The sequence below is a fragment of the Aegilops tauschii genome, chromosome 6 (genome assembly GCF_002575655.3).
Source record: "Aegilops tauschii subsp. strangulata cultivar AL8/78 chromosome 6, Aet v6.0, whole genome shotgun sequence".
Classification (NCBI taxonomy): domain Eukaryota; kingdom Viridiplantae; phylum Streptophyta; class Magnoliopsida; order Poales; family Poaceae; genus Aegilops; species Aegilops tauschii.
This window is the reverse complement of record NC_053040.3, coordinates 2,444,360-2,464,898: the sequence shown is the minus strand read 5'-3', so window position 1 is coordinate 2,464,898 and position 20,539 is coordinate 2,444,360. Positions and strand designations below refer to the sequence as shown.

The 20,539-nt window shown below is 44.7% G+C and overlaps 2 protein-coding genes across 2 annotated transcripts in view; one reads left to right on the top strand and one right to left on the bottom strand.

The window, feature by feature from the left end:
- LOC109756710 (FAM10 family protein At4g22670) overlaps positions 1-20,539 on the top strand; it is a 153,863-nt gene that overhangs the window by 76,468 nt on the left and 56,856 nt on the right. The window lies entirely within an intron of this gene.
- On the bottom strand, positions 8,365-20,126 carry LOC109756626 (protein disulfide isomerase-like 1-4). Its single transcript, XM_045229490.1, has 4 exons — positions 18,871-20,126; positions 9,003-9,132; positions 8,740-8,923; positions 8,365-8,622 (listed from the first exon to the last, which is right to left on the bottom strand). Exons 1-4 carry the CDS (start codon positions 19,467-19,469, stop codon positions 8,519-8,521), a joined length of 1,017 nt encoding a protein of 338 aa, XP_045085425.1. The 5' UTR covers positions 19,470-20,126; the 3' UTR covers positions 8,365-8,518.

Sequence of the window (20,539 nt, the reverse complement as noted above, 5' to 3'; positions counted from 1 at the left end):
AATACTAAGTTATTTCAGCTTCGGGCATCCATGCGGCCCAGAAAAAACTTCATCAAGTCGCTTTAGAGACCTGATGGCCTATTGTACATCTTTCTAGTGACCCCCCTTTTTTTTTGTTAAGGAGCTTAATGATACTACAAATGCATCTTGGAGACGAGATCTTATTCAAATGTTTTTTTGTATGTGGATGTCCCTGCCAAGTTACGTACTTTCCTTTGGAAGCTTGCAAAACATACCCTGCCTAGTGAGGATATTCATCACCAAACCTAAGATGTGTGTCTATGATGCATGCCAATTGTGTGAAGTTGTCGATTCTTGGCACCATTCTTTGATTGAATGTTCCATGTCCAGGTGTGTTTGGGCCTTGGTTGACGAGCAACTAGCATAGCAAATGGTGGCCATCACGGAGCCGAGTGCAAAACAATGGTTGTTCACCATGATTGAATCTTTATCACATGGATGCTTGATCAAACTAGTGGTGACCCTTTGGGAAATTTTGACTGCAAGGAGGAAGGCAATCCATGAAGGTATTATTCAGAGCCCTCTTTCAACCCACCCTTTTGTCGAGAGGTACATTGCCGAGCATGATGAGTTGAAGCGCCCGAGAGTGGCAGTGCCAGCACATCCCAAACTTGTTCGGCTACACAGGTCATGGTAGCTACCTCCTGTGGGCCTGGCCAAAATAAACGTTGACATCGGACTTACACATAATGAGGAGTCTGGTGCATCTGCGATGGTATGTAGGGATCATATGGGCATGTTCTTGGGATCCTCAATTACGGTCTTCTCCAACATTAACGACTCGGCAAACCTGGAGGCCCTTGTGTGCCGAGAAGCTCAAGCTCTGGCTCAAGATCTACTACTACAAAAGGTTATCATTTCATGTGACTGTAAAACAGTGGTAGAAGAAATTAAGCACGAACCAGGCAGGTATGGTGCTATAGTTAGGGAGATCAGGGCAGCTCAACTTCTGTTTGACAGCTCCGAGGTTAGTTTTAAAGGTCGCGAGAACAACTGGAATGCTCATAGTTTGGCTAAGTACTCAGTTTCGCTTGATCAGGGTCGCCATTTTGCGGCTTGGTCCTCCGCATGACCCCTTTTGTATTCCAATGAACATTATCGAGCAATAAAGCTTAGCCTTTCCCATAAAATAAAGCTATCCTAGATTATACCCCTCAAAAAACTATCCTAGATTATCCTCCAATCTCTCGCAAAAGAAAACTAGGTTATCCCCTCATTCAACAAAAAAAAAAATCTACATGTCAAGAAATTTCCAGTCTATCCTAATTGCTCCAGGAAAAAGGTAAGGCTATTCCTCAAAAAATAAATAAATGAAAAACTACATGGCGAACATTCAGTAAATACACTTACCGAACTATCCATTCTTCAAGGTTTAAATCAGAGCTTGTTTAGCGGATGCATGAGTGTTGATGTACATGTTGATGCTTACGTACAAGTAATGGAGCATGCGTAGCGTACTGGTGCCGCTAGTCCGGTTTGTCCACTTGGCTTGTTGTTTATGGGTGGTTGCCGTGCACGGATGCACCATAGTTGTCGAGAATATAGCATGTGGCATAATAGTTGGGTCTAGAGCAAATAAGGCCTGCAAGCAGCCAATGAGATGTAGTTCAGTTGTTCACTTGCACCTTTATCAGCCCTAAATCCTTGATATTCACGGAAAAAAAAATCCTTGATATCGATGTTGCACGTGTAGAAGATGATGTAATTAATTTATCACTAGCACCTGTCACACCCGTACATCCTTGATATCAATGTTGCTCGTGTAGTCAATGTCGTAGATGTCAATGTCAATGTTGACCTATATCCTTGCTGCAAGCACAAAGCGACAAATGTGATCAAATATTTTGTATGCACTTGGATTTAAAGATTCAAATGGTGTGGTGCACTAAACTTGCAAGAAATATTTCTCGACAATTCAGTTTAGACTCTAAAAGGTTCTACAAATCTCCTTACCTAATAATACACTAGATATCAAATTTATGATTCTAATTAGATCGTATGCTTATATATCTCTATATTATGATAACTAATGATATTAAAACACACACACACGCGCGCGCGCGCGCGCACACACACAGAGAGAGAGGGGAAAATTATAAATTGTCAAAATTTAGTTCAAAGATAACTTATTTCACCAAACAATTTTTTTAGAGATATGCATTACAATTGTATAACAAAGAAAATAATATTCGGTGGCATTGGTATACGATTAAATAGTGAAATGAAATAATAGTAACATATTCTCATTAAGATTGTATAATAGTAATAAGTTTAAATAAGTACAAAAATTTAGTATAAAAATGCTAATTCTAGTTCACTCTAGATTTAGAATTTGATTGGACCAGCCCTACTCATCGAAAATTAGAACTACTAGTGGGAGTTGTGTGTGTAAAGTCTATAATACCCTGGATTTTTACAAAGACTCAGATTAGAAAACTAATCATGAAAGTTGATGAAAGTTTGACTTTTTGAGATGTACGACGGATGGAGAATCCAAGACCGTGGCTGCGTCCATCTCGTTGAGTAAATAAAAAAAGAGTATAAAATTTCCCAAAACGGAGTTCATATGCAAACTTGGCGAGCCTGTTAATTCTAGCCTTTGATTAATTTTAGAAAAAAATAGCTAACCTGTTCGGTTAAGGATATGAGAAAATATAAAGATAAAAAAATCCCCTTTTTGGCCTTTTGATTTTTTGAGATGTACCATATATTTATGTACCTAGAAATGATTTTTGGAAAAAATAAAGAGCAAACTATGAGGCAGCCGCAGTTCAAATTTGACCCGCTTCCTGCTGAATCGACGGAAATTTGTCTTTTTCAACAGAGGCGGATAAAAGCTTTTGACACCCAACCATTTGGTCCATTGTACATTAAATATGGCCTAGTATTTCGAAAATTTTATTTGGTCAATTTTTGCAACAAATATATGGTAGGTCCTTCAGAAAAAACTTATTTTGGGCACTTGAAAAATTGAAAATTGATTTTTTGTGCAAAGAAAAAAAAACTCCCTTTGTCAACATTGTTTGCCAATGCAACATGCACCCTTTTGCAAAATATGGTGGTATCATTTGAACAAACTATGCCACGAATGTGGCCATAAGATTGATAATTTGGCTTGAAAGACATGAATTTTCATACATGATAGCTCATTTCTGAGAACACATTTACAAACTAATTTCCTCATTCCAAGTTTGTTATTTTTTTTCTGGTAACTAGGTCACATATAAAGACACAATGCGAAGGTTTTACCTTTTTTGATTTTTTGAATTTTCTACGCCCGTTTTAAAATGCGGTCAAAATGGTGGGATGCCCGTTCGTAGCTAGGGGTTGAGTATTGCAAAACTTTCTGAGTATCTATGATGAAATAGATAATTATGTACCTAGAAATGATTTTTGGAATAATTAAAGAGCAATCTATCAAGCAGGTGTAGTTCAAATTTGACCCACTTCCAACTAAATCGAAGGAAAATTGTCTTTTTGACGAGAGGTGGATGGAAAGATTTTGACAACTAACCATTTGGTCAATTGACATAAAATGTGGTCTAATGATTTCTAAAAATGGTGTGGTGCCATTTTGCAACAAATATTTGGTAGGTCCTTCACAAAAAAAACCCATCTTTGACACTCGAAAAATAGGAAATGCTTTTCTTGTAAAAAAACTTATCTTTAATCGATTACGACCAATTTAGATGGTCATAAGGTCTTCAAATTGTTTGCTGCGTTCTGATTGGTTCATGGGCATCTCACACGGATCATGCATCAAACACTGTCCGATCTCCGGATCCAACGGCGGCCTTCACACCTCACCGTGTCACCCACTTAACCCTAAAACAATCCATCTCACCCCTCACCCTCTCGTCCCCCTCTCTCCTATGCACCCACAACCGCGGCCGCCAACCATCTTCCTCCCTCAGGTCTTGATCCGCCGTCGCCCCAGCCCCACCCCGACCACCACCGTCGATGACCCTCACTGTAGACGAGGTCGGAGTTGACTCAAGATCGAGCCCATGCCTAGACTCGCGATGGGCGCAGCGGGGATTCGCAGGCAAGCTCGTGCCAATCGGGACCTCGTTCTGGATCGAGCAGGCACTCCCCACCCCCAATTCCTCTCCAATCTCCGCTGCCACCGCCGATCCCCACCCCCACCGACGACCTCGTCTCCCTTCCCCATCCCCATCCCCACCGCCGGCCGGCCTCCCTCCTCATCTCGTCCATCCACCCATGGAAACCCCCTCTTCCATGGATCCACCCACCCACCCACGCCCACCCATGGATGGATGGATGGGGCGCACCAGTTCCAGCGACGATGGCGCCGGATCCGCACCCGCATACACGATGGAGGCCGGCCGCATCGGGATCCACTGCCTTCTCTCGGTGTGGCACGACACACTACACCATGCCGGAGCTTGCTGCTGCGGTGGCCGTCGACGACGGCGCATCTCCGGTGGGACCTACACGCCCAAGGTACATAGGGTGTCCTTGCCAAGTCTTCCATCTCCTCTCATGTATGGCTTACATGCTGCAGATCCGACCCCCATCCTTCCTCGTTGTGTCCGCGGAATGGCAATGGCAAGGAACCTTGACATGGCCTCTCTGCCATGCCATGGTGACCTCATCTCTGCTGTTTCCTCTGTATCATTGTCATGGATGGTTGTTTCTCAGTCCAGCTGAGACATGTACAACACACATCTCAACACATCTAGTAGCAGAGCAACAACGACAGGAAGAAAAAACACCTCTATGATTGTTTCAGTCTGTAATTTAGATCGAATGCAATAGTGGATTTGAATTGAGAAGAGTTGTTGTTCTCATGAAGAATCATCTGTCCAATACGTGATGTGATCCGTTCTGAAATCGTGCTAGTTGTTTAGTTTCGTCAGGTTAACTCTCTACGTCAGATCCATCATTCTTATATTAGTCAATGAATGGTCATTCATATTATGGTATCCTGTTGACTTGCAAGATGAATGCATTCTTCTATCCAGCTTTAGTTGTCTTTCATTGTTTTGTACTACCATTAAGCCCTCACCAACTCGCTCATGATGCACGGCAGCAACAACGGGAAGAAGATCATGCTATAGTCTGCATCATCAAGCACACCATGGAGATCATCCACCTCCTCACCAACGCCAACCCCATCCAGATCATTGTCGACGCCATCATTAACTGGTACTAGCCTATCGATTCCCTTACCTCCCTCCTTGAGATAGCTAGTATTAGATGATGTCGGTTGAATGGATGAGAGGGGCACCGCACTAACAATTCCTCTGTTTTGAATGCATTGCAGGAGAAGGCTCCCTATGTTTCCAAGGCAGAGAAGCTCATGGCCGAGTACACCAAGAAGATTGATGCCTACAACAACCCACATGTATAATATTCACGCCAAACACCTTCATCAGAATCGTAGCCCCGCGAGATTAATGCATCATTGTGGTACTGATCCGTGCCTTCCGTGCCCATCCCTGTTTCAGGCATGAGAGGCGTTCGGCGGCTCTGACAAGTCCAAGTCCGAGGTGAACGACGAGGACGACAGCGGTGAGGTGAGACCACCCTGATCCACCCACCGACTTCCTCCCCATCATTCCTCGCTAACTGCTCAACCTGCTGATCTGTTCTGAACATCTAGAAACTTGATGTGTGCAGGGCGACTAGTGATGCGGCACACCAAGCAGCAGCAGACACACCAAGCAGCAGCAGGAGGAGGGGGTCTCTTGAACGTCGCCGCTGCCACTCATTGCTACTGTCACTAATTGATGATGGATCGTCGTTGGTAGTTTAGCTCCTTAGGTAGTCCTCCCTCTCTTGCAAGCGTCTACTTCTGCTTGTAGAAATCGTAGCTCTAGTCCCATGTAGTTCCTCTGCTCGGACTGCCCTTTGTTGCTTTAGTTCTATGTTAATTCAGTCTTTGTCGAATGTATGTACTATCTACTGTCGTGGCTGTTTAAAGAATCCTTTTGTGTTGAAAGAAATAAAATGGTTTGGATACATGCGTACATGCTTGTTTATTCCGTCTTTCTTTCACTGTTGTTGGAATAACCATCTGCCTTGTGAGGTCAAGATTCTAAATGTTTGTTGTGGAGGCCCAAAATAGATTGGACAGTAAAAGGGCCGAGGCCCCAAAAAATAATATTATTTAATATAGAAGGCCACGTCCTAGAAAAATAAAAAGGCATGGGCCAGATATATAAAAAGGCTGAATTCTTGGGACAGGCCCATGCAGCTAACAAAAATTAACAGAAAAATAATATATTAAATGGCCTGAATTAGTCGGCTTGGCCCATATAGACACCGAATTGGACCGGGCTGATTCTTATCAACGACCAATTCAATTGGCCGCAATTTTGCCATGCCAGCTTGCCACATTGGATCCGACGTGGCTTGGGCAGGCTGCCAATGACCAAAGCAATTGGTCGTAAAACCAACGACCTTTTATTTTGGTCGTAACCTTCTACTACCATATCAAAAAGAAGGTCGTTAAGTTTCATTAAAGACGGTCAACTTTTGACCAACTGTTTTTGGTCACAAAAAGGCCAAAATGAAAAACAATGACCATTCAGTGGCCAATATTGATGGTCGCAAGTTAGCATATTTCTTGTAGTGCGAATAGACCAATTTTTTTGCTATTGGGCTACTCCATCGCCACAGAAAGGGGTTCGCACATCTTATTGGGCCGGTCCACTCGGGTCACCTGTGTGTAGACTAAACTAAAGCGTCAAATAGGAGGTCTTGCTTCTAAGTCCATCAAGAATATTAACATTGTCTTAAAAAAATTAAGAATATTTTCATTGACCCCACAAAAATAATAATATTAACATTGCTTTATTAAGAAAAGGGAATACTAACATTGCTAAAAGAAAATCAAAAATATTAACGATGGTAGTAGGACCGACACCTTGATCTTATGTAAAAAATGAGCATTCTTTGAAGGCTGCTCCATTGTGTATGTTTTTGGGTAGGCGGCTCCCTTACCCGTAGCTCGGTCACTGCTTATGAGACACAGTTCTATAAGAGAACATCGACAACATTTGCATGCAGTGACTTTCTATCTTCTGTCTTTTTTATACTATACACAAAAAAGTCCAGATATATACTATGTCATCATGAGCAGATTGCACTTAAAAAATAGAATAGTCAAAAAGGCTGTTTTTCTCTCGTGGAAAGGTTGATTCCAGTATGCGAGCATTCTCTTAGTGCTCATTCCTTCATGCAGACGAGAAGCCGATCTTCTCTTGGCGCCTTGTCGACTGATATTATAAATGTACAATGACGACGTGAAGGTTGAATTTCACATCTCTCATGCATTGTGATTGCCTTAGTGCTCTCCCAAGATATACAGCTTCGTTCCTGTCTTTCAAAGCTTTTTTGGACCCCTTTTTTAGGTTGCACGACTCAGTCATTGTCATATTGTGTAGACGGGTTCATCCAACATGAAAGAAAAGGAAAAATAAATCATCTACTAAGCATCAAGCATTGAATAAGCTTGAAGTGCAGGTGAGCGTGCGACATCATTCAAGCATTCTACAGAGCTACACATTGACCCGGCGGAATTGCTCCCAATCTCTTGAAGAAATATCTTATCAATTATGAAGACGAATGTTCAAATATAGAAGTGTTCATGTTTTTGGCACTGAACAGACAATCCATGGTCTTAAAATCATAATATCCCCCATTTTTACTGATGAAAACCGTGCTTGTATCCCTCGTCATCAACTTGTTACGTTGTAACTGTCTTCTGATTAGATAACAATAACAATAATGATTGACTTTGTTACTGGTATTCAGTTACATGTACACACACATTGCATTACCGGTATTTTACGCCAGAAGAGAATTGTATGCGATTTATTTGCACCCAATGGGCACTTGCCGCCGCTTGGCCGAGGGCCGCTAGGAGAAACTACTCAAATGAGGTTGCTTGCACGGTGTTAACCGCCCTATTGATTCTGCCACAGAGCCGTGCCATTGAGTCAGAGTATTTGTGCATGATCTAGGGCTCAATTTCAAAGTACAGCGACATATACCACACTTAGGAGCTAGCTGTACTTCCTCTATGGATCCCTACGTATCGAGGGCAAGCAATCAGCAGCAATTTTATTTGTGGTTTTCAAAGAAACTTCTAACTAAAGATTAATCTATTCCTAACTAAATTTATTTGTTGTATGTTCAGTCTACCAGGGCAATATTTTACAACCTAATCACTTTCTTTACTTTGCATTAGATTCTATAAAAATCTAGATAACTATTAACGAGGTTCATTTACAATGCGTCCCCAGTGTGCAATTCCTTGAACCTCCCCTGCGTGCAGCTCAATGGAGTACCCTACCCTACTCTACCAACTTCATTGCTCTGCTGCTTTGGGTTCGTTGCATTGCATCCATATAAACAAGCATTTCCATTTCGTTCAACTCAATTCATCAATTCCATCGATACATATAAATATAAAAAATGCCCCATGGCATACAACAGGATCGGATTTGCTTCCTTCTTGATCGGATTATCAAATATCGGAGAGGCGGCTTCCTGTGTGATGGTGGTATGTGATCAATGGGATTTTGTTGTCCGAAACAAACTTGGCAATCAGAGACGCTCTGAACTCGCCATCTGCAAGACACACATAGCATTATTATAATTATCCAATTTTAAGTCATACCAACTCAGTACATAGAATTGGAAAGCAAAGGGGCTGGCGCTGAAGCTAAAGCAAGTTAGAGAAGATACCATATAGGGTCAACTTCTCCTCCTGTTTGTTGAGCAGGACTAGTGATGGGCGCTTTGCTTCCGGGTCAATGTGGAAAAGCTTGGCTACATCAGGACTGGTAGTCTGGTAGAAGTTGACAGCCCGGTACAAGCTGTTCATATCTTCCAGCCTTGAGGCAGCGGCAAGCTCATCACCGTGAGCACCCTATAGCATTTGTTGATATATAGTCATCAATCTTGGGAAAACATGGTTGTTGCTAGACTTTGCTGGGATTGTAACGTACCGAGCGGGAGTCGAGGAAGGCGAGCACAGCCACGCCGTGGCCGGTGATGATCTTCTCGGCTTCGTAGATGGTGCTGACGTTCTGCACCTCAGGGACCGACCTCTGGGATACCCAAACGACCATGGCGTCCCTGAGGCAATGAAAAAATCACAACAATGAAGCTACAACAGCAGACAGCGAGGGGAATGAAGAAGTATTTTCTCTCCTACTCACTTAGAGCATCACTACCCGATCCCCTAAAATCCTATAGAGAAGTAAAATTTTGGTTTAACTCTTCTAAACTGCACCCAGCCGAAGTCCTAAATCGGTTAGAGGAGTAAAAAATTTACTCCGCCGAAATTTTGGCCCGCGGCGCCTAAATATACTTATCCCCGGCCCGGCCGAGTAAAACCCCCCCGTCCCACCCGTTTCTTCCCCCGCCTGGCGTGATACTTCCCGCTGCTGGACCCACACGCCACCATCACCGCCCATGACCGTTGCCACGGCCAGAATGGGTTCTCAAGACCCTTCCACGACCACTAGTAGAAAAAGAGGCTTCCATACGCCCCCATTAGTCCCCAAAACAATCGAACCGCGACAAAAGGGGCCTTTAGTCGCGGTTCGGGAGGAGACCCGCGACCAACTATCTGGGCCCAGCGCGCTCGGTCGACAGCTGGCGGACGGGAGGGGCTTTAGTCGCGGTTGGCCAGGCCAACCGGGACTAAAGGCCCATCCAGCTGGCGGACGGGAGGGGCTTTAGTCGCGGTTGGCCTGGCCAACCGGGACCAAAGGTCCCCGAAGGCCTTTAGTCGCGGTTGGCCAGGCCAACCGGGACTAAAGGCCCATCCCTATATATAGGACTCAGCTCACTTCACTTCACTCAGCTCACTTCACAATTTTCAGAAGGGGGTGGTGGGTTTGCTTTTGGTTCCTCCTATGCACACAAGGTGTTCGATGAAATGCCCGAGAGCCTGAAACAAACATGATATGAAGTGTCCGAGCCACACTTGAGCTTTCTCATTTATTTTTCCTCCGCGATCGCGGTTAGCAACTTGAACCTTTCATGTGTCATTGATAAAATATGCATGTGTGTAGTTCATTGTTTAATTTGTATTATTTCTAGCTAGTTAGTTTAACAAATGCATGATGGTTAATTATATACTTTATATAATAATAATGCAGATGAATCGGCAATGGATGTACGGTCCCCGACTCTCCGGCGAGTTCACTACGGGTTTGAAAGATTTCCTCGTAGTGGCAAATGCGAACAAGCAGCAAGGTTTTATTATCTGTCCATGTGCTGTCTGTAAGAATCAGAAGGGTTACTCCTCCTCAAGAGACGTTCACATGCACCTGCTTCGGCACGGTTTCATGCGAAGCTATAATTGTTGGACCAAGCATGGAGAAAGAGGGGTTAGAATGGAAGAAGATGAAGAAGGGGATGATATCGATGACAACTATCATGATCATTTCGGTGATACTTTCATGGAGGATGATGCTGAAGGTGGGGAAGGGTTAGGTGAAGGTGAAGAAGAGGCACATGATGAGCCCGCTGATGATCTTGGTCGGACCATTGCTGATGCACGGAGACGCTGCGAAACTGACAAGGATAGGGAGAATTTGGATCGCATGTTAGAGGATCACAAAAAGTCGTTGTATCCAGGATGCGATAATAGTCTGAAAAAGCTGGGCTGCACACTGGATTTGCTAAAATGGAAGGCACAGGAAGGTGTAGGTGACTCATCATTTGAAAATTTGCTGAAAATGTTGAAGAATATGTTTCCGAAGAATAACGAGTTGCCCGCCAGTATGTACGAAGCAAAGAAGGTTGTCTGCCCTCTAGGTTTAGAGGTTCTGAAGATACATGCATGCATTAACGACTGCATCCTCTACCGCGGTGAATACGAGAATTTGAATGAATGCCCTGTATGCACTGCATTGCGTTATAAGATCAGAGGCGATGACCCTAGTGACGATGTTGAGGGCGAGAAACCCAGGAAGAGGGTTCCCGCCAAGGTGATGTGGTATGCTCCTATAATACCACGGTTGAAACGTCTGTTCATGAACAAAAAGCATGCCAAGTCGTTGCGATGGCACAAAGAGGACCGTAAGTCCGACGGGGAGTTGAGACACACCGCTGATGGAACGCAATGGAGAAAGATCGACAGAGTGTTCAAAGATTTTGCAGCTGACGCAAGGAACATAAGATTTGGTCTAAGTACTGATGGCATGAATCCTTTTGGCGAGCAGAGCTCCAGCCATAGCACCTGGCCCGTGACTCTATGCATCTACAACCTTCCTCCTTGGTTGTGCATGAAGCGGAAGTTCATTATGATGCCAGTGCTCATCCAAGGTCCAAAGCAACCCGGGAACGACATCGATGTGTACCTAAGGCCATTAGTTGATGAACTTTTACAGTTGTGGGCCAGACCTGGTGTACGTGTCTGGGATGAGCACAAAGGAGAGGAATTTGACCTACGAGCGTTGCTTTTTGTAACCATCAACGATTGGCCTGCTCTCAGTAACCTTTCGGGACAGACAAATAAGGGATACAATGCATGCACGCACTGCTTACATGAGACTGAAAGTGTACGTTTGGTTAATTGTAAGAAGAACGTGTATCTGGGTCATCGTCGATTTCTTCCCCGAAATCATAACGTAAGAAAGAAAGGCAAGCATTTCAACGGCAAGGCAGATCACCGGCCGAAGCCTGCGGAACGTACTGGTGCTGAGATATTTGATATGGTCAAGGATTTGAAAGTCATCTTTGGAAAGGGTCCTGGCGGACAATCAGTTCCGCGGGGAGTTGACGGGCACGCACCCATGTGGAAAAAGAAATCTATATTTTGGGAGCTAGAATATTGGAAAGTCCTAGATGTCCGCTCTGCAATCGACGTGATGCATGTTACGAAGAATATTTGCGTGAACCTGCTAAGCTTCTTGGGCGTGTATGGGAAGACAAATGATACAAAGGAAGCACGGCAGGACCAGCAACTTTTGAAAGATCCAGATGACCGGCATCCGGAATGGTTTCAAGGTCGTGCCAGCTACGCTCTTACCAAAGAAGAGAAGGTCATTTTTTTTGAATGCCTGAGCAGTATGAAGGTCCCGTCTGGCTTCTCGTCGAATATAAAGGGAATAATAAACATGGCGGAGAAAAAGTTCCAAAACCTGAAGTCTCACGACTGCCACGTGATTATGACGCAATTGCTTCCGATTGCTTTGAGGGGGCTCCTACCGGAAAATGTTCGAGTAGCCATTGTGAAGCTATGTGCATTCCTCAATGCAATCTCTCAGAAGGTAATCAATCCAGAAGATCTACCACGGTTACAGAACGATGTGGTCCAATGCCTTGTCAGTTTCGAGTTGGTGTTCCCACCATCCTTCTTCGATATTATGACGCACCTCCTGCTCCACCTAGTCGAAGAGATTTCCATTCTCGGTCCTGTATTTCTACACAATATGTTCCCCTTTGAGAGGTTCATGGGAGTATTAAAGAAATATGTTCGTAACCGTGCTAGGCCAGAAGGAAGCATCGTCAAGGGCTATGGAAATGAGGAGGTAATTGAGTTCTGTATTGACTATGTTCCTGACCTTAAGCCGATTGGTATTTCTCAATCGCGGCACGAGGGGAGACTAAGTGGAAAAGGCAAGATCGGAAGGAAATCCACGATATGTATGGACGGTCATTCTATGACTGAAGCACACCACACAGTTCAGCAAAATTCCAGCTTTGTGGCTCCGTACTTCGAGCAACACAAGAATATTTTACGCTCGGACAATCCGGGGAAGCCTGAATCCTGGATTAGAAAGGCCCACATGGAGACTTTGGCAGTTGGTTGCGAAAACATTTAATGAATGACAATGATGTTGGAGATCAGCTGTACATGTTGGCCAAGAAACCATCTTCGACTATAACGATTTTCCAAGGGTACGAGATAAATGGGAATACATTTTACACCATCGCCCAAGATAAAAAGAGCACCAACCAAAACAGTGGTGTCCGCTTTGATGCAGCAACCGAGAATGGGCAAAAGGTCACATATTATGGTTACATAGAGGAGATATGGGAACTTGACTATGGACCCTCCTTTAAGGTCCCTTTGTTCCGGTGCAAATGGTTCAAGCTAACAGGAGGTGGGGTAAAGGTGGACGAGCAATACGGAATGACAATGGTGGATTTCAACAATCTTGGTTACCTTGACGAACCATTCGTCCTTGCCAAAGAAAGAAGAAAGAAAACCAAATGAAAACCAAAAGAAAGAAGGAAAAAAAAGGAAGAAGAAAAAAAAAGGAAGAAGAAAAAAGGAAGAAGAAAAAAAGGAAGAAGAAAAAAAGAAAGAAGAAAGAAAGAAGAAAGAAAAAGGAAGAAGAAAAAAAGAAGAAAAAAGGAAGAAGAAAGAAACCAAATGAAAACCAAAAAGAAAAACAAAGAAAACAAAACAAAAGAAACCAAATGAAAACCAAAAAGAAAGAAGAAAGAAAACCAAATGAAAACCAAAAGAAAGAAGAAAAAAAAAGGAAGAAGAAAAAAAAGGAAGAAGAAAAAAAGGAAGAAGAAAAAAAGAAAGAAGAAAGAAAGAAGAAAGAAAAAGGAAGAAGAAAAAAAGAAGAAAGAAAAAGGAAGAAGAAAAAAATGAAAACCAAATGAAAACCAAAAGAAAGAAGAAAGAAAAAGGAAGAAGAAAAAAAGAAGAAAAAAGGAAGAAGAAAGAAACCAAATGAAAACCAAAAAGAAAGAAGAAAGAAAACCAAATGAAAACCAAAAGAAAGAAGAAAAAAAAGGAAGAAGAAAAAAAAGGAAGAAGAAAAAAAGGAAGAAGAAAAAAAGAAAGAAGAAAGAAAGAAGAAAGAAAAAGGAAGAAGAAAAAAAGAAGAAAGAAAAAGGAAGAAGAAAAAAATGAAAACCAAATGAAAACCAAAAGAAAGAAGAAAGAAAAAAGGAAGAAGAAAGAAACCAAATGAAAACCAAAAAGAAAAACAAAGAAAACAAAACAAAAGAAACCAATGCAAAAGAAACCAAAACAGAAGAAAAGGAAAAACAAAATAAGAAAAGGAAAAAGAAAAGGAAGAAGAAAAGGAAGAAGAAAAGGAAAAAAAGGAAAGGAAAAAAAGGAAAAACAAAATACTTGGCAGTGCTCAATAATCTTATTTTTTAATTCCTCCTCCTCTATGTCCCCTTAATCTTATTTTTTAATTCCTTTATACTTAAAGAATTTTTACTACATGCAGGAGTGACATATGGCGGACGATAGAGCCGAGCCGCTTAGGGATCCGGAGGCTGAACGTTATTTAATGGGCATCATCAACAACGAGATTCCTTATGTGCCGGGCTCAGAATATGAGCAAGAAGAGGATGTAGTCTCTTCTTTTCTGAACCTTGACGGTGGAACAGAGATTGTCGATGATCAAGAAGGTGAAGGAACGGACATTGTCGACGGAGGTCAACCGTCAACAAACGACGATCTCGAATTGCAAGTAGCAACCACCTCCGGCGAGGTATATATATACATTGAGCCTCTCGTGATACAAACTTACTGAAATGTGAATACATATGTATTAACGCGCGCGACTCTCTTTCTTTTTTTAGCCCTCCGGATCGAGTACGACAAAGCGTGGCAAATCCAAGGCGATGAAAACAGGAGAAACATATGCCATTGAGTTTGTCAGTGAAACCGGCAAGCCCCTACAGCACACCTCAAAGTTTATCAACCAATGCGGAGTCGTTGTTAGAGACAACGTCCCGATCACCGTCCAGGAATGGAAGGAGCCAAAGAAGGCACGTCTTGGTTTCAGTTTTGTCGACAAGAGAACGAAAAAGGATTGCTGGAGAAAGCTTATGGAACATTTCATTCTACCTCCGGAATACAACAAAGTCGATGAATTCGGTAACGAGGTTCCGGGTGGACGTCAGAGGAGGAGGCTAGTTAAAGAGTTCGCTCTTCAGAAGATGGGCGAAGCATTCCGGAACTTCAAGAAAAATTTAACCCGTGACTATGTCAACAAGGGCAAGACTCCGGATTTCAATGGACAACATGAGAAACTGAAAGATGATTGGCCAGAATTTGTGAGGCAAAAGCAATCGGAGCATTTCAAGGAAATATCGAAAAAAATAAGGATAATGCGAGTAAGAAAAAGTTCCATCATATTATGGGGCCAGGAGGATACCGCCTTTCGGAGCCTAGGTGGCAGAAAATGGAGGAGGACCTGAGGGTGCGAGGAATCCCTCTAGGTACAGAGGGATGGGACCCAAGGGCCAAAAGCTGGTGGTACGGGCATGGGGGATCGCTAGACCCGGAGATAGGGGTGTGTGTTCACCGGCAGAGACAGTTTGCTCCCACCCAAGCCCTTATTGACGCAATGACCCAAGCTCAAGAGGGCTTGATCAAGTTCAACAGAGAGAAAGACGCACTGACAACAGCCCTCGGGAATGATGAACACGGAGGACGTGTACGAGGCAAAGGCAAAGTTCCGTGGAAAGTAGGGTTTTCCCAGGACAATGACCCGTACTGTTACAGAAGCCGTAAGAGAAAGACGGACCGGGATGCAGATCTTATGACGAAGTTTGCATCGGAACTCCATGAGTTGAAGCAGACCGTGCATGAACTAGTAAAAGAAAAATCGGCTGCAGGGCCGCATGAAGATCATGAAGCGGATCGCGGAAGCCAGCAACGGAGAAGCAGCGTGGCTTCCACGGATGCCCCGCCTGGTGCTAGTGCACCGATGATCGAGATTCGTGCACCGAAGCCTCACTACCCCGTGGATGATGTAAAGGAGATGAAAGAATGTGATCTGCATTATCCCGTGGGGAACGTTTCCACGAAGGTAGCTAGCGGCAGTGCTTTACCCTGTACACCTGGAGCACTCCACCACAACAACCCCATTGCATATGGCTATGCTCGTGTCACGGTGGAAGACATAGTCCAAGGGTTTGAGGACCTGGAGATTGACAAACCTACACCCGAAGGGGAGAGAAGACTTGGAGATGTCAAGCGCCAGATCATTCTATGGAAAAAGAAGTACATAGTGTTTCCAGGCGAGGCGCCAAGGCTAGCAAGTCCACCCCCCTCCGATGGTGGTGGTGGCGGTGGTGGTGGTCGTGGTGGTTCACCTACACCTCCTTCACGCCATTCGACGCCGTCCCCCGATCCACAACCTCCGGCGGGTACGACGCCCCCCAATCCTCCTCCGGCGGGTACGACGCCCCCCAATCCACCTCCGGCGAAGAAGCAGAAGCAGGCGGACAGCAAGGAAACCCGCTCCTGGACTATTAACCCGGACCCTTATGTACCTAAGACCACAAGGGTACCGGAGCCATCACTGAAGCCTCTCCTCCCAAGGCCTTGGGAACTTAGTGAAGCTGAAACCAAATTGGCCGCGTCTGCTGATTATGAGAAATGGAAGGCGGATATGAAGGCGATAAAAGAGCCTGAGCCCAAGCAAGTATTCACTGAGAAGCAAAAGAAGTGGGCTAAGGATTTTTTGACGACACCGTCCCAAGCCGAGCTGAATATGCCTGACGACTATGGACATGAACTTCGTAGGCAAGCAAAAATATTGAAGGAGGAGAAAGAAGAAAGTAAAAAAAGCGGGAAACAAGTTGACCAGCTCGGGATGCAGAAGAAACAATCGATCCCCCCGCTCATAGTGAAAGCCGGTCCGGAAGAGGACCCCGAGATCATAGCAGCTGCGGCAGCACTTGGATTGACTGTAGCGAGTGCCATGAAACAAGCGTCCGAGATGGGTTTGACTCTTCGTGCCTTCTTAGGCCTTGAGGATGCGCCAGTATGTGAGATAGCATTACAATATGTGCGGAATGGGCCTCTCGTCGAGCCTGCGCGGGAAAAGAGTCTACCACCACAAATGCGAAATCTGCTACGTTGGTACAAGAAATTCATAACATGGGCCGACAAAGAATATGTTTATGCGGATGTTACAGATGAGCATCACACCAAACAGTACTCTGTACAAGTTCATATGAGTGAATTGTTCCAGTTGTTCAATCTGTGCGACCTCGACAAATCTATGCTGAGTTGCTACGTTCTGTAAGTGATTTATTTCTACCTCATCTCGTTCTTCATTGCCTGCACTATATATATATATATATATATATATATATATATATATATATATATATATATATATATATATATATATATATATATATATATATATATATTGTCCTAACTATATTGTTGCGTACGCTATTATGCAGATTGAAGATTTGGGAATGCAAAATAAGAAACATCCATGATGTTGGGTTCATTGACCCACATATCGTTAATGGACATGTGTTACAACATCACCCCGAAGACATGGAGAAAGACTTGTACAAGTTTCTTAGAAAGCATCAACTCAAAAGTCATATTCTATTTCCTTACCATTTTGGGTGAGTGTTTCTCTCTTGTGCCCATTCTCTTTTGTTTACTCCATGCATGGTATGTCTAATCGATGAGTTATGCATGACTGTATATGTAACGTGTCCGCAGGTTCCACTGGATTCTGCTAAATATTTAACTTCACACCTCCAGAGTTCTAATCATGGACTCTATGGATTCGGATCCAAAGCATTGGGCCGACATGAGAAAAATGCTGCAAAAGTAATTATTTTCAATCATTTGAGCTCTATATCGATCGGTCTCTTTCGTTCATTTCCTAATATCAAGTAACTAATAACTCCCTTGTTCATTTAATTTTCTTTGCCCTGTAGGGTTTGGAGACGGTTCTCAGAAGAAATTGTCGGTGAATTCAAACATGAGCTAGATTTCAGAAGGTTAGTTAATGTGGATAAGCAGCCACCGGGGACCAATCTATGTGGATACTATGTTTGTGAGAACATCCGGAGACACACCTCTGAGCGGAAGGCATCGGATAGCGTGCGGAACGCGACGGATAACTTGCGGAGGAGGCTTAGTCCAGAAGCTCGCTTCCGACCAATTCAAGAAGAATTAGCAGGATTTTTCATGAGGGAAGCCATCAATCCTAAAGGAGAACACTATACCGAGGACGAAGAAATTTATATGCATACCCGAGATTGAAACTTGTTCGAAGTTGTATATGGTCATCCATCCTAATTGTGTATGGAAACTTGTTCGAAGTTGTATATGGTCACCCGAGATTGAATATATATTATATATTCCTCTTGAATTCTTCTTGTTTGAAATTTCATATGCATGTATATAGTAGCGTAGAATATGTGTACTGAAACTTCATCAAAATTAAAATAAAACACAAAATAAAATATAAAAGAAATAAAACACTACAAATTAAAAAGAAACCAAGTTTAGGGGGGCTAAAACCCTAAACCCGCGGAGGAGGCCTTTAGTGCCGGTTAGCCATGAGAACCGGGACTAAAGGTCCTCCGCCCCGACGGACCACTGGCGCCCACGTGGACGGGCCTTTAGTCCCGGTCAGCCACAAGAACCGGGACTAAAGCCTTTAGTCGCGGTTCGTAAGAGGCGCGACTAGGGGGGTCTTTAGTTGCGCATATTTAGTCCCGGTTGCACAGCCGGGACTAAAGGCTGTTGTGAACCGGGACTAAAGGGCTTTTTTCTACCAGTGGACCCCACCGGTGCATCGCCGCCGCCCGCACCGAAGAAAAGATTAGGCATAGAAAATCCTGTCCGGTCCACCACACCGGCTGCCATTGCTGGTAGCAAGGTCACAGGGGTGGCCACTGCCTGTCCGGCGTCGGTCGGCTGCCCTTCCTCTACTCCTGGGTCCTGGCAGTGCCAAAGGTGCTAGGAAGCTGACGGCGGCAGCGACGGCCCTTGCCGAAGCAGCGGTGATGAAGAAGAAAAAAAAAACACCTCCGGCCCCTTGCGTCCTCTATTTTACTCCACTAACTTTACTCCTTTATTTTTTAAGGATCGGCTAGAGATGCTCTTACTTGGTCCTCTCGCCGTAGTAGGGGTAGTGCCTGGGCACGCCGTCCACGAAGAAGAGGACGGTGGGGTATCCCTCGACGCCGTGCGCGCGCGCGAGCTGACGTTCCTGGGTGGCGTCGACCTTGGCGAGTGCGACATCGAGCCCCTTGTCCGCCAGGTGCGACGCGGCCGCGGCATACTCGGGGGCGAGTTTGCATGACCAGTAGCACCAGGGTGCGTAGAAGTCAACCACGACGTGGCGGCGGGCGGCGAGGAATGAGGAGAAGTTGGCGGCGGTGAGGACGACCACGTGGGCCTCGTTGTCGTTGACCACCTTGGGCAGGATGAGGTCCGGGTGGGAGACAGAGGCGGCGGAGGGGTGGGGGAGGAGGATGAAGAAGGGGGTGGCGAGGAGGAGCAGGAGGATGAGAGATCGGGGCGTGGGCATCGGCATCACTGCCATGGCCGGCCGGCGAGGAGTGGGATAGAGTGCGTACGTGTTGGGAAGTGGAATGGATGCAATAGAGAGATCAGCGGAGACTTTGAATCGAGTTCTACGGACATCGGCATCACCGCCGGCCGGCCGGCCGGCCTCGGCTGCACGCTCAAGTGATTGAGACATGCAGAACTCGATTGTATTGAGCGCTCGGTGCGGACGCGTACGTGAGGCCAAATGACTCCATGTGCTACTGGGCCCAAGCAATGCCAAGCGATGAATGAAAACTATGGTATCCTCCTCTCAATGACTCAACCAACTTTGCAACTTTTTTTCCACGCCTACGCATAACTTTGATCTAATATGACTGTTCTAGTTGTCGGCGTGTTTATGTGTGAGTCGATGTTGACTGTGTGCATCCTAACTATGCAGAGTCCGGGTGTGTGCTTGTGTTTTATATCCTCTTGATGCATCATCATGAGTCAATAAAATCCACCCTTTGTCAAAACAAATGACTCAATCAACAAAAAGTAATCTAGGTTATCCTAATTGCTCAAGGTAAAAAGCTAAGGCTATCCTCGAAAGGAAAAAAAAGGAAGTTATCCTCCTCGAAAGAAAAAGAAAACTATGTTATATATATCCTCCTCTCAATCAACAAAAATCACCTCTGATCAAGCAAGCTGACTTTGACTGCGACATGGGTGACATGTCAAGTTCCCTCGGAACGATACACGAGAACCGTCTCGGCCACTGCCAAACAATCGGCCACAGACATCGACAACTTGGCAGCTCGGATTTTGCTGATGAATTTCACTCGAGAAAATTGCAAGACTCCCACCGACCTAGCTAGTCCAGCACAACCTCTGGAGAGCACCGTCCACTGAAACCAGTTTCATGGAGTCATCGTTGTCGCAGCCCCCCTCCCCTCCGTATGCAGCTCCACCTTCTTTGTTGAAACAAGCATAGGCGTACCCATTGGCGCACCCAACTGTCAACTTCAGAAGGGCCAGGCACGACCCAGCTCCGCTCGCCACCATCGTCGTCGCCACCGAGTCCCAACACCAACCACTCGCATCATCGGCTGGGCACCATCCAACCGTGATGATATGCACATCCAACCCAGGAAAAGTGCGGAGGGGAATAAATCTTCAAGACGGCGCCCTAAGTGGGGAGCGATGCAGAAACGACAATGTTGCCCGACCCCACAACAGGGGCCTTAGGCTATCACTCAAAGACACCCCGAGGGTGGGCAAGAT